The following is a 13259-nucleotide window of genomic DNA, read 5'->3' as shown; positions in this document are numbered from 1 at the left end:
CCACCCAAACAACATTTTCTCCTAGAAAATGACTTGTAATGTTTGCACTGCTCTGGGAAACCCTGAAGTGCCTGCACCCTCATTCTTTGCTCCGAAATGGAACTGGGATAGTTCTGCTGAGCCTCAGTTACATCTGGCTCTCACCTGTGTAGGGCAGGGAAGATGCAAAGTCTCCCAGATGTGTGATCTTAATTTGAATGTAAGTATGCTGGATCAGTTGCTCATTGGAGTGTCATTAATCCAAATCCAGAAATAGATGAAACTACTCCCAGTTGTTATTGCCTGCTAACATAAAACATACTTTAGGATTACACTGTCAATAGTCAGTTCTTACTGGGGTTTTGGTTAACTAATGTTAAAGCGAAAAGCTAAGAGATGAGGTCAGTGGCCTTTATATAAGTAATTGTGAACGTGGGTAACATTTTATTTTCTCCATCAGATGTAAGAGCTCCCTACAGAAATACATACTTGACTTGAATATCAATAGATTTCTACTTATTCTGTCAAAAAGAAATACTTCTTAATATATTTTTTTTCCTTTTAGAGAGGCTACACTGGGGTCAAATTTTCTTTTTCATCCCTCCCAGCCCTTCCTGCCCTCTCCTCAGCCCGAATACTGAACATCAATGAGAGCACACAGTTCTGTTATTCAGGGCAAATGGGAAAGCAGAGTTGCTGCCTGTTGGAAGGATGGCATAGAGGAGATCATAGAATCACAGAATGGCTTGGGTTGGAAGGGACCTCAAGGATTGTCTAGTTCCAACCCTAGATGGGGAATAGGCAGGATGGTGACAGCAAATTCACGCCCACACCAAAACTGTCAGTAGGAATGAAGCAGGGATTTTGATTCTGGGTTAATGGATGGGGTTTGGAGGCTTTTACTAGCAGGAATGATCACTGTCCTGATGTGCTTCAGGTAGCATTATTTTCAGTCAAACATGGAGTTAATTCTCCAACTTATCCATTCCCTGACAAGTGGTGATAATCAAAACTGTCTGTGAGCACCGTTATCAGAAACTTACTGTTCTGTGATGTAGGGGAAAATATCAGAGAATGATGCAGTGCCAGAAAGCTATTGGATGTTAAGATCCACTGCAGCACCAATATGTATTTATGTACCGCTTTTACTTACCTGTTGGATAAAATAATTTGAACTAAATTGTCTCACCTTACACAGCTGCTTTAGAAAATGTACCTCTGGAAGCAAGTCCATAATTAGGATTATCGGTGCAGGCAAGATCCTCACTTACCGCAGATTAGTGCTCCCCCATTCACTGCAATGGAGCAACGCCAATTTGTTGCAGCAGAGGAAGCCTCCGGTTGCCTTGGTACGCGGCTTCACATCTTTGAGGGCATTAACAGACCTTCTTTAATTCAGTCTTGTAGAGGACTTGCTCTGTTTGGCCAGAACAAATTGAAAAATGGACCCAGCTTCTCACTGTGCTCCTATGACCTTGTGAGCAAAAGGAATCCTTTAAATATCTTCCATTAATGAATTAAATTTACAAAGCTGCCTTTGTTCTGTCAGGTGGTCTGGCTTTGTAGGCCACCTCTGTTTCCTTCTTAAATTTCAGGTTAGCCACAGACTTGCAAATATTGCTGTAATTCTAACCTGGCTCTTACTGCTTGTTGTGGAAGGAGGAACTCCAGTGAGATGGCACAGAAAGGAAATATTTACCTAAAAATGTTTATATCTGTAGAGCTGACTGTGAAACATGGAGAAAAAAAGAGTTACAAACCATAGGGAATCCTGGGGTTAATAATATGAGTCTGAAAAAGAGCATTGTGCATTTTTCAATTAATCAATCCTCAGAAAGGCTAAAGGTTAATCAGCTGATGTTTTGAACAACACAGCAATCCATACTTTGTTTTTTAATGTTCTTTTGTCACACTGGTCTGCCTTCCAGTTGGCACAATGAAGGTGGCAGTCCCAATCTGAGGCTGTTGTAGCAAACTTCAGGAGTCCTGAGGATTCACGGATGGAGAATCTGCATCCACAAACAGGTACCATCTCTGCAGCTGGTTCTTTCCCAAGTCTCTCTCTCTCGGCATCCCTGTTTCTCATCTTGTGCATGGGAATTGAACAAAGTCCAAATCGGTTTTTGGAACAATCCTAAATCAGGGATACTGTGAAGACAAATGGTAAATGTCTGTTACCCCAGCTGCTAAGTTAATTACTGTAATGGGAAACATCTTGAGAGAAGCATTGCATATGGTTATTAGCAATTAACCCACCACTCCAAAAATCACAATTCCTGCTAATAACAGAACACAGCACAGTCTTTCTAATTACAGTCTCTGCAAGAGAATTTCTTCCAATCAGAAGGGAATGTTAAATCCTGGAACTAACTATGATGTAAAAAGGCTTGGAGATATTGAGGATTGGGCAGAAAAATGGGAATGGCATAGGGTGGTGTGACTCAGAACTGTAGCCATCCTCATTCACACATTCACATTTGGGGAGACACAGCAAGTTTCACAATGTCTTTGAAGGAGAATAATCATCAATGAATGCTAATGGGGAGAGAAGTACACTTTAGAATGAAGAAGATAGTATGAGACTCCACGAGAGATGCCAATGACTCTGCAGAACTCATGATCTCCACTCTGTTGTAAATATGCCGTTTGATAGTGCTTAGCAAAGGGTTGCACCTGAAACTGTACAAAGAACGTCCTGATCAGTGCAAGATGAGAATAATGGAAATTACGTATTTTCCACCTGACAGAAAGTCCTACAGTGCTACATGAGATTTTCTTTTTTTCTGACAGCTTTTATTCTGTGTGATTGGCTTAGATTATAGCTCACCTGCACAGAGTCGCCTGGGGGAAGCAGGACTTTGGCTGCTCAGTTCCAATGCTGAGCAAGACAGGATTTAATTTGTTCCTTTCACCAGTCAGGAACAAAACACTTTTGCCAACATTGCTTTGGTGGTGGGTATGAGACAGTTTATAGGTATCAGACTCAAGGATACACAGTTTTGTAGCAAATAAGTTTCATGACTGATTGCATCTGGTTGGTCCTGGCAGGGCTGTGTGATGTGAAGTAGTCAGTAATTCTGTACCCACCACCCTTTTTTCCTGACATTTCCCACTGCTCCCACTGTAAGAACTGGAATAAATGAGTCTGCTTTCATGTCTGCATTGTCTGTATCAGGCCTGAAGATTTAACTGACTCAGGCACAGTCAGATCAATTATCCCAATGGGCTTTTGAAGCTGCCTTCACAAATGCCGCTTCCCTGCAACTCTTACTCGTGTGAATCGTCCCATTAAAGTCAACAGCCCTGTGAGATGTTCTCAATTAAAAAGCAGCTGAGAATAAAACATTATATAATATTTGAAGAAGGGCACATTGAGCAAACTGGGTTTGCATTTCAGTGCGGGATAATGTCACTGTCATCTCCTAAAGCAAGGCCTCCACGCTGTCCTGTGCTGATTACAAGGGGCTGTAAGCCACACCATCCTTAGAACTCAGCTGTATTCCACTCCATGCCCCCATGCAAAGGTTTCATCCACTGAGTGGCCTTCACCAAGGAAGGCAATGGGAACTCTGCACTTCAGTAGACCCAATGTGCATGCTGCCTTTCCACTGTCCTTAATAACTGTGCATCATTTGGAGCCATCACATGCAGGTTTGAAATATTGAATAATTCTTGATGGTTTATAGTTGAGTTCCTTAAGACAGAACAAAAATTTAATACTAATTTACCTTTCCTGGAGAAACCATGGTCGGGCAATCAGATATTTTGCTATTTGGCCATGATGTGATCCTGAAAGTGGTCCAAATAAGGATGACGACTCAGGACATAATTAACACTCAGCCTTGACATAATGAAGGTCTATTATTTTATGAAGAAAGATTTCCCGGGCTTTAAGAAGTAAAATGATTAGAAAACGATGTGCTCTGTGGGAGGTAATGAGATTAACCCGACCAAGAGTCCTGCGGAGCTCTAACTGCTCCAGATGCAGGGAGAGGAGGGGAGGGGAGGGCTCAGCAGTGCGGTGCTGATCTTAGGGTACAATTCTAAGGTCAGAGAAGGGCTGTATGTCTCCTTGCTGTAGATGAGAAATCCCCTCGCATCTCTCCGCCACAAGAGTTAATTGGGGGCAACTTCAAGCGAGATAATGGGGGCAGGGCGCTCTGAGCTCCGCAGCGAGAAGCCGAAGGGGTAAGTGAACATATGGACTGTATGAGCGCAAGGGGTCCGTGAGGATTCCTCGCCGGGGTCTCTCCGCTCTCAACCCCGGTGAGGGGCGGGCTGTGGGCCGGGCCTCACCGCCCCTTTATAGGGTTTGGAGGGTGGTGGGCGGCTGCTGCTGAGAGGGGTTCGGAGCCGTGCGCGATGGGAGCGGTGTGGCTGTGCCTCGGGCTGGGCTGGGCGCTGGCGGCCCGAGTGAGCAGAGCGGAGGATTCGAGATTGCAGCGGGGCATGTGAGTGTGGGCTGGGAGGGGAGAGCGCTTTGTTTGAGGGCTCGGGGGCAGAAAGTTCGGGCGGAGACCAGGAGCTCTCCGGTGATGCTCTCGGGGCTGAGGTTTTTCTTCTTCCCGATGCTGCTGGGTGGCAGCGCTGAGCCGCGTGCGGGGCTGCTGTGAGCGAGGGCTGCGGGAGCGCTACCTGCGGTGCGGGAAGAGCAGCAAAAACAGAGGAACAAACCTCAAAGCCGCCCGGGAGCGGCACGGACCGCGTGCAAGCGGAGCTGAGAGCCGTAGCAGCGGCGGCCCGCGGCAGTTGGTGGTGAGCGGACACAAAGAGCTGCAAGCACGGCTCGCGGCCCCGAGCAAGTTTCGGAGGTGTTCTCGGCGGTGAGAGCCCTTTGTTGAGGAATGTGAGGCGAAACGCTCATCTTTCCGGACAGATTCTTTAGTAGGACAGACTGAAACGTGCGCGGAATCTCACGGATGAAGTTTTTGCTCGTTGTAAGTGTAAATGTGATGGCTGGAAACTGTTGCGTGCTTTGTGTAGAGAGTTTCCCCCTGCAGAGCTCCCCTGCATTGTTAGGAGATCGCGGACGCTCCGTTCTCCCCACCCCCAAGCGCTGTGAGAGCGGTCCTGAGGTGTTCCTACCTCCATCCCTGCCCTCTTTGTTCCTCCTCCTATTTACGTACTTTGTGCTCCATTCAACTCCATCCCGCTCTCGCACAATTCACTGCTTGCTGTTTGGTTTCCTTCTCATTACTTCTCGCGTAGCAAAAGTGAAACGTCTGAGTCTGTCGTGCAATGTATTCCCAGGCAATATCAGGCCAATACGCGTAAATGGCCCCTAGCAGACTAATGGTAAACCTTACTCCATTTTGTAGGGCTACGGTGTGTAAGAGAAGTCAGGTTAATGTGCTGAAGCGTTTCTTTGGGGCTCCTTTCTCTTTGTATAAGCAATTCATCTCCTTGAAGGGCACCGTTGGCCCAGACAGAGCTGTGGTTGCTTTATCAGTAATAATGTCCATCCAGAACTTCTGATGCTGAAGGTGGTGCCAGCTGTGAGTTGCCCCCGAACAATTTCTGCTAGGAATGGCATCGTACAAGAGTTATCTGCCATTGTCCGAGTCATTGGGAACAGCTGTGCAGGAAAACACATGCTCCTCTCCCTTCCCCCAGCTCTAATACAGGTGCCAAGCCCTGAGTGCTTTCTCCAGGTGGGCTATCCCTGAAATCACCCTAATTTGCATTGTTGAGTCTGAGCATGTGTTAAGTATTTCTCCCCTCTCCCTTTGCCCTGCTTAGCGACATTGGTGCACTCAGAAATACAAGAAGTCATTGCTTGCCCAGCTTGCACTGCCATCAATCACCTTTTCTGCTGTTTCAGTTTTGTTCTTTTGGCATTGATAATCTGTGGTCAATGGGATAAGTACAACAAATGCATCCCTTGGCACATTTTGTGCTAGATGCTTTCTTCCTTAGCATTTACTGTCTTTTTGAACGAGTTCCTATGTGGCTGAGGTTATGTAAGATATTTCTCCTCATAATTGCTCTTGTTTCGCTGCTAACTTGAGGGTTTGCTCCTAGCTAGAAATGCACGGGGTCTGTGTGGATGTTGGTTTTTCTGCTTCCAAGCCCCCTGAGGAGATATAATGCAGAACAGATCATGGGATGACTAACTCCATCAGCTGTGTTTCCAGACAATTAGCCCTTGATGATCTTATATTAGAACTTAAAGAACAACCAGGGTCCAAATACACATTTTCACTAAAAGGACATAGCATTGAGACCCTGAAATGAAGAATCTCAAAAAGCTTATTGTTAACAGTTCCATCTGCTGCTGTAAGACCAGTGGTTAAAAATTGAGGCACATCATGACATTGAAGCTGGTGATGTGCAGCTATGCAACACTGAGCTTACATTCAGGATTCTGCCTAACAGAAAACAGGGCTGGGGCAGGAATGAGAACTAAGACCAGAAGGTTTAAGCTGCTGTCAGAAGAAGAAAACCTTTGTTCAAGAAGTATTCACAGTATGTTTTGAAAGTATATATGCTTCCCCATAGTTATCCACATAGGACAGAGCAGGAGGAAGGAGTGGTTACAAGGTGAATGCCAAGAGCCTCACTTTGTGCACTGCTTGGACTCTTTCTTAGCAGGAATTCAGATGTGCCTCAGTGAATGGTTCCTCCTGCTCCCAGCTGGCACATAAGTGAGAGCTGCTTTGCGAAAGTCACAAAGTGCAATTTATCTTCCACACTCAGCCCAGTGCCATGCTCTGTGGCCTGGGATGACACATGAGGGGTCTGCTTTGGTTTTATAGGATTTCACCACAGTCTTTAATTAAAACCATTTTGTTCCATTTTTAAAATCCTCAGATGTTGCAGCTGCGTATTGTCACGTTACCCCATAGGCAAGTCGCTTTGATTGCACCTCAAGGAACACCTGACTTTAGAGCTGGATTCCTAGCTTAGAAACAGTTTTCAGGCTTCTTTAATTCCACATAGGCTCCTTAAGATAAATCACTCCCCAAAAGCAAATTGTAGTATTCAGTTTTGTATCTGCATGGGACAGTTTACTTTACCACTGCCAATCATCTCTAAAGGTGAATGTGTAGCAAAGGTATTGAGCTACTGCTGCAGGGCTTCACTGCTGACCCTGTGGTTGTGGACACTGTTTCAAAGCAATGCAAACTGCAGTCTTTAATTATTTCAGGCATGTAGATGTAACTAAAAAGTTGAAGACTGTGCTGTTGAGGACTTGAATGTGTTTCACTGTAACTAGTGGTGTACAGGGTGCTTTCATACAAGAAGGTACATTTAGATCCTAATCATTATTTGCACTGAATTTTAATATATTTAAAGCGACATGTGGTTTGTTCGGCTATAGCAAAGCATTGCGAGTGCTTCCATAAGGTGTATGGTGATAGATCTTTGCCTGGAATTTTGTCACAAGACTCTCTAAGTGATATGGAAGAAGGCTGTGTAGTCATGTCTTGGTGAGACACTGTCTCAGCCTATTTAGGCAGAATGTTGGGTTTCTGAGCTTCAGCAAAGCCCATTTGCAGTTGTTGAGAGATGGTTTCTGGGGCCTGATGTATTCAGGTTTGGGAGCTGAAATAAGCAGTGTGGTACATTTCGCTTCTGCTGCTGTAATGGAAAATCTTCTGCTCCCAAAGATGGTGGTTTTTAATCCCGCTATCTCTCTCCAGTATCCAGTAGTGGTTGCTAGGAAAGAAAATAAATATTGAAGAATTTCTCATCTTTGTGAATATGAATGTTGTGCTGAACAAAACAATCCTAGCTGCTGCACTACAGTGTGCTGCCAGCAGATTGAGCTCATGCTGGTCGTCTCCCTAACAGAACCATGTTCACAAAGAGTTGGCCTGTAAAGCCTCTTTTCAGCAGAATTTCTGGAGGAAAATCAACTTGGAGTTCAGGTGTGTGGCTTTTATTTTTTTATTTTTAAACAGATAGTAAAGGTTTCTCTTTCTGTGCCCTGGTATATTCATTGATGGGAAGATTAAAGGAAGTGGGTGAGCATCATCCTGCTGACGTTCTGTTCCTGTTGTATAACACTTTATTCTTCAGGAGAAAAATGAGATCAAGATACTTCTATCAAAACTCTGGCATAGCCATAAAATAATGGAAATATGTGGTAATAAAATCTGATAGCTTGAAGATGCTGTATTCTTGTAAGAGGGAGATGAGCTGATTGACTGTAAATATATTTCCTGGTTACATGAATGCCTGCTTTCATAAAGAGATCTAGAAAGTTGCTAACCATAATTCAATAACTTAAATATATACATGTATATATTCATGACTGTGAGGGTGGATAGTGATAGGGCAGAAGGGAATGATTTTAAACTGAGACAGGGGAGATCTAGATTGGATATCAGGGGGAAGTTTTTCACCCAGAGGGTGATGATGCACTGGAACAGGTTGCTCAAGGAGGCTGTGGATGCCCCATCCCTGGAGGCATTCAAGGCCAGGTTGGATGTGGCTCTGGGCAGCCCTATCTGGTGGCTGGTGACCCTGCACATAACAGTGGGTTGGAACTGGATGATCATTGTGGTCCTTTTCAATCCAGGCGATTCTATGTGCACACAGTATGAGCTTTAAACCTGCAAGTTTAAGGCAAAGAAGCCATTCCTTCCTCTTACTCCCAATGGGGTTTGGGTTTAAGCTACTCTTCAAAAACACACCCTAAGGAGGAGAGAGAGAATTTGCCAGCACTTTTTCAGGTTTAATTACGTGTCATTCTGAAATATTGACACGACTCAGTATTTATGCACACATCAGTCATGTTAGTGGAAAACCTAGTCTGGCTCCTCAGCAGAACCTTGGTGTTGGAAATGATGCTTTGGCTCTCAGAGAGTTAACAGCCCATATTGCAAAATCATGTTACTCACCAATTAAATACCTTCCTTCTTTGAACACAGTTAATGGATTTCCTCCTTCTGAAATCCAAGCCTGTTATTGCTTATGTTCTCTCTAAAATGCATTGCTTTTAATTTATTTCTGAGGAGAAAGAAATTTCCTTTCATTATTGCTGAATAAAAGCTTTTGAAGATTGTGTACTGAGCACACGCAGTCTTGCTCTTTTTGCTTTGGGTTCCATGCTGCTCTTGGTTTGAAACTCAGCATTAATAGTTCTGGGAATGCACTGAAGTATTTCTTGCCTCTCCAGTGCATGCTTTCAGTTGTATTGGTTCTATAAGCTGAGCTGTACATGCAGTTGTATTTTTTTATTACTTATTTATTTGTTTTGGTGCTTTGACCTGTGGATTAGCATTCAATCCATGCATTTGAAAGGGAAGAGTTAGAGGAATATGAGTGCTGGAGTTTTGGATTCCTTAGTGGAAGTATCATGCCTTCTTCCTTTACTGAATCTACAGCAGCTTTTGGGCAGCAGACATCATGCCCATACCATGCTTTTTACTTGGAAAATATATCCCAATAGCTCAGGCTGTGGCTGAGAAGCCATTTTCTTGTGGTGCTCCTTATGATTTTGTAACAGAAAATGCATCTCAAATTACCATGTGTTTATGTATTTTGTGCCTAGTCTTCTTTGGTGAGGCTATTCCTGCATTGGCAATGAGTTTCTATACACTTCAACCCTTCACACCAGTCTGTGATTCTGCCTCTGTGTTGCTGCTAATGCTCTGCCTGCCTGCCAGATGCATCAATTGCAAAAGAATTCCACATGCATGCACTTATAACTGTGTTCCTCACAAGACAAGGACCTGAGCCCTTTCTGTCTGGAAATAACACCAGGAGTCTGTGGGCTACTTAGAACTTGAATGCAAGTTTCCACTGTGAAAGATGCAAATGCTGTTTTCTTGCTTCTCCCTGCTGAGCAGTAGGACACTCATGTATGTCTGTTAGTTACCCCATTTCTGTTGGCTGTGTGTGGCTAGAATTCATCAAACATTTAGCTCTACCAAAACTGCTTGGTGGCAACCCTGCACCAGTGGTATCAACCTGAGGATTCGTTGGAGACTAAAGAAAAGGGGTATTTTACTGCTCAAGATATCAACATGTAAGAATTGAAGTTTTCCTTCATGTATTACGCATTGCTTTGGAAGTGAGCTTTGAGGAAAAGTAGTTTAGTTAAAAATCTGTCATCCACCATGAAGGAGATGGCAGAGTCCAAGCCATTTTGCTGTTTGATGAACAACACTGATGCTTTCCGCTGGCTTCACTGGTTTCAATGTCAAGCCATGCAGCATTTGCTGTAAACAAAACTGAGCTTTTTCTCCTTCTGGCTCAAGTAGTGTGATATTTTTTCAGTGGTTTTCATTTTAATATTTTAGCATGAGATCCTCCTGTGCTTTCTTGCCAAGAGAAACTCAAGCGTGCGTACCTGGCAGACTTGCTGGGGTTACTTTTATTATTCACTCTTCTGCAGTGGAATGATAATTGAGCCTGGGTGTATTTAAAGTGAAATTTCATCTAGAAGTGCCTGCTGCTGCTTCACACCTTCCTATTACAGCTGACTTCTGGGCAATGGCTTGCTCTGTCTTAGTGGTGTGTATATGCAAACTATCTGTTAGCCTTCTCCTGTCTGACTTTCCTCATGGTTTGTTATTACTCTGGAGCTGGATCCTTGAGCTGCCTGGAAGTCACTCTGCTGCTGGAAGGGCTTCTCTGTGCAGCTCCAGGATGCTGTCCTTTCCATTCTCTTGTTTGAAAATAGCCCCAGCTGAGAGGTGTGTGGAGGTATGCAGAAGGCAGCTAACACAAAAGCCAACTGTAAAGAAAACCAGAGGGGTTAAAGAGATGCTAACAGATCATCTTGCCAATTATTTCCTATTTGGGTCACAAACTCTTTACACTAAGCCTCACTCCAGCCTTGCTGTGGGATAACCTGCTGTTTTGGATGCAGTACACACAGCAGTGTACTCAGCTTCCCTGCACGTGAATGGAGGTGGGTATTTGGAGTTTATCAGAGTTGCATGCTGAAGTGATGATGCTACATTTGCCATCCCCTCCAGGCTTCAGGTAAAGCACAGGCCTGGTCTTGTAGAAGCCAGCCAGAAAGTAGCAGAAAGTGTGAAACTTGGTGTTGCTGGGAGTATTTGGCTCAATTTAAAATAAATAACTCCTGGATTAAAGATGCAAGAAAAGTGACTGGGCAAATCACTGCTGAATGATCAGTGTGTACACGTTTATCTTCTACATTTCTTGCTAAACAAAACAGATTATTCTACCCTAGGGGAAGGAGGAGGATAGTTAAGTAGAAGCTGAAGGACAGATGCTGTAGCCTGATAGCAGTAGGAACTAAAAAATCTTACTGTTGTTATAATAGTTGAGTGTGTAATTAATCATCTCATATTGATTTGCTTTGCATCTAGATGCAGTGCACAAAGGCTGGAGGAACTCTTGTGTTATTTAGCTGCTCCATCTAATCAGAGAGAGGATGTGAATAAGACGCAGTGGTGCATTAGTAACCCGTGGGGTTAAGAGTCTTCTGTGGCAGACCTGCATCCACAGATCCCGAGAACAGCAGTGATAATGAGACCTAATCTAAATGAGCCTGGTGTTCCCGATCTATATCCCAGAGGGCACATAAACATCACAAATATTGATACAGGATCAGTAGAGAGCAGGGATTGATTAGCGGTCAGGGGAGCAGGATGCCCTAATTGTCTCTGGTAGTGCTGATTAATTTTGTCTGAGAAATGTGGGGAAATGAGCCTTAAAATAGTTGAAGGGTGGAAAGAAGAGTGTGTGGCAGATTTTAAAAGGAAGAAATGTCTCTTCTGTCATTCCAGTCTTTGTGAATTATAGTTGCACTTAACAAAAATATCTCCATATACAAAATAGATCCTTGTATTTTTAACTTGCTCTTTAGGCCTTTTCTTTTCATGGTTTACTTCCTAACTTAAATTTCATCCAAATGCAGAAATTACTTTTTCCTTTTCCACTTGAGAAGCTCCTTATAGCAAACCTTAATCAACATCCTGTTTGCATACAGTGTTGCAGTGTTGAGCTGTTCTCTTCTGGAGCACAGCATGCTTCTGCAAGGGTCCTTCTGGAGCACTCTTAGAGAAGAAGCTGCTGGTGTTTTTGCTCAGATTGCAAATTCTTCAGCTGAGAACATGCAGTCTACAACATCTTGCTTGTAGGAAGATGTTAACAGCCTTCTGCTTTAGTGTAAAGGTGGTGTCGTTCACTCTGTCTCTGTGGAAAGACCTGCAACATTTTTTGCTTCATATTAATATTTTGACTTAATTGCATTGTTGGAAGAAACCTTTAGGGATGTCTTAATGTCTGTTTGCTCTCTCACTGCCTTTAAACTGATCTAGCTTCAGCTTCCTGATTTTTAAGTTGAGGCAGAGTAGAAGGTGGATTGATAGAATGAAAGTCTTACCTTCTCATCAAAGATCCAGGTGTTGGGGTTGTGCTGTGCAAACTAAAACTGTCAGGAAGGCATTGAACCTTCTGGAATGGGGGAGCTGTTCCCTTTCTGGCTCTCATGAGCTCACTTGTCTTCCCTTCTTTTCAGCCCTACTTCCCCCTCTAGACCACGTATGCCAGCAGTGTACAGAAAGCTGCCTCCATGCTCCCAGGAGCAGATGGGCTGTGCTGCTAACTGTTCTTTACTTGTAAAATGAAAACAATGTTGTACTTCATCAAAAGAACCAATCTATTGCTATATGAGATTGCTTATGGTTGGATGATAATGTGCAAAAATAACTGCTGTAATATCCTTCTCTGTCTGCCAGAATTATGGGCAGGAACAAAACCAGTGTAAGTCACTTTGGAAATGGTAAATATGGTGCTTCTGTCATTCATCCTCTGCCATGAGTTATAGAAATCCTATGGGTCTTTCACTGTGGAGCTCGTTGGGGATGCTGCTGGGGTTCAAAGACCCTGAAAACAGCCAATGAAAGGCACAAGAGAAGGGTGCATGTGCACTTTGCTTCAGCCTCAATAACTTAAGTTCAGGGAAGCCTTGTGCCAGGCCAGCAGTATTCCTACTTCATGGACCTCTACATGGTTGATTATTTTGACTGTGTTTTTCTACAGGCATGTATATTCCCTTTCAAAATGTAAACCTAAGGATGAATTATATTCCTTCTGGAGATGCTTTTAATTATCTCTGATCTTTTCCTGTTGTGCAGTGGCTCATAGACATTGCAGCCATATGATCAGCTGAGGCTGCTCTTGCTTCATGTTGGTCCAGTTATCTGTTCATTGGAATCTTAAGTCCTTAGCTATGTGTAGGGTGCCTTTGTTTAAAGAGCAATCTCTTAATGCACATATTAAGTGAGAGCTTTCTGGTTTTTCCTCTGCTCAGACTGAGGAGCTAATAATAGCCTTTGTGTTAGTCTTGGCTA

General features: G+C 43.7%; 1 protein-coding gene across 50 annotated transcripts in view; it reads left to right on the top strand.

Moving 5' to 3' along the window:
- The first annotated feature begins 3904 nt into the window (after nt 1-3904).
- The window catches only part of LOC107318346 (uncharacterized), a 183110-nt gene continuing 173755 nt past the window's right edge, over nt 3905-13259 (top strand). For 41 of the 50 annotated variants that reach the window (XR_014933380.1, XR_014933377.1, XR_014933378.1 and 38 more), the window contains exon 1: nt 4312-4430. Coding sequence is in view for 2 of the 50 variants with exons in the window: in XM_085513310.1 (XP_085369436.1) it covers nt 4342-4430 (89 nt within the window). In the remaining 48 variants the exon portion in view is untranslated. Of the gene's footprint in view, nt 4168-4311; nt 4431-4528; nt 4917-7729; nt 7851-13259 lie in introns of those variants that run through there. The other 9 variants (XR_014933385.1, XR_014933386.1, XR_014933383.1 and 6 more) reach the window with 4 other exon arrangements.

The sequence above is a fragment of the Coturnix japonica genome, chromosome 12, assembly GCF_054131305.1.
Source record: "Coturnix japonica strain WE chromosome 12, WE-NBRP24, whole genome shotgun sequence".
NCBI lineage: Eukaryota > Metazoa > Chordata > Aves > Galliformes > Phasianidae > Coturnix > Coturnix japonica.
Note: the sequence above shows the minus strand (reverse complement) of the source record. Positions and strands in the feature narration are given on the sequence as shown.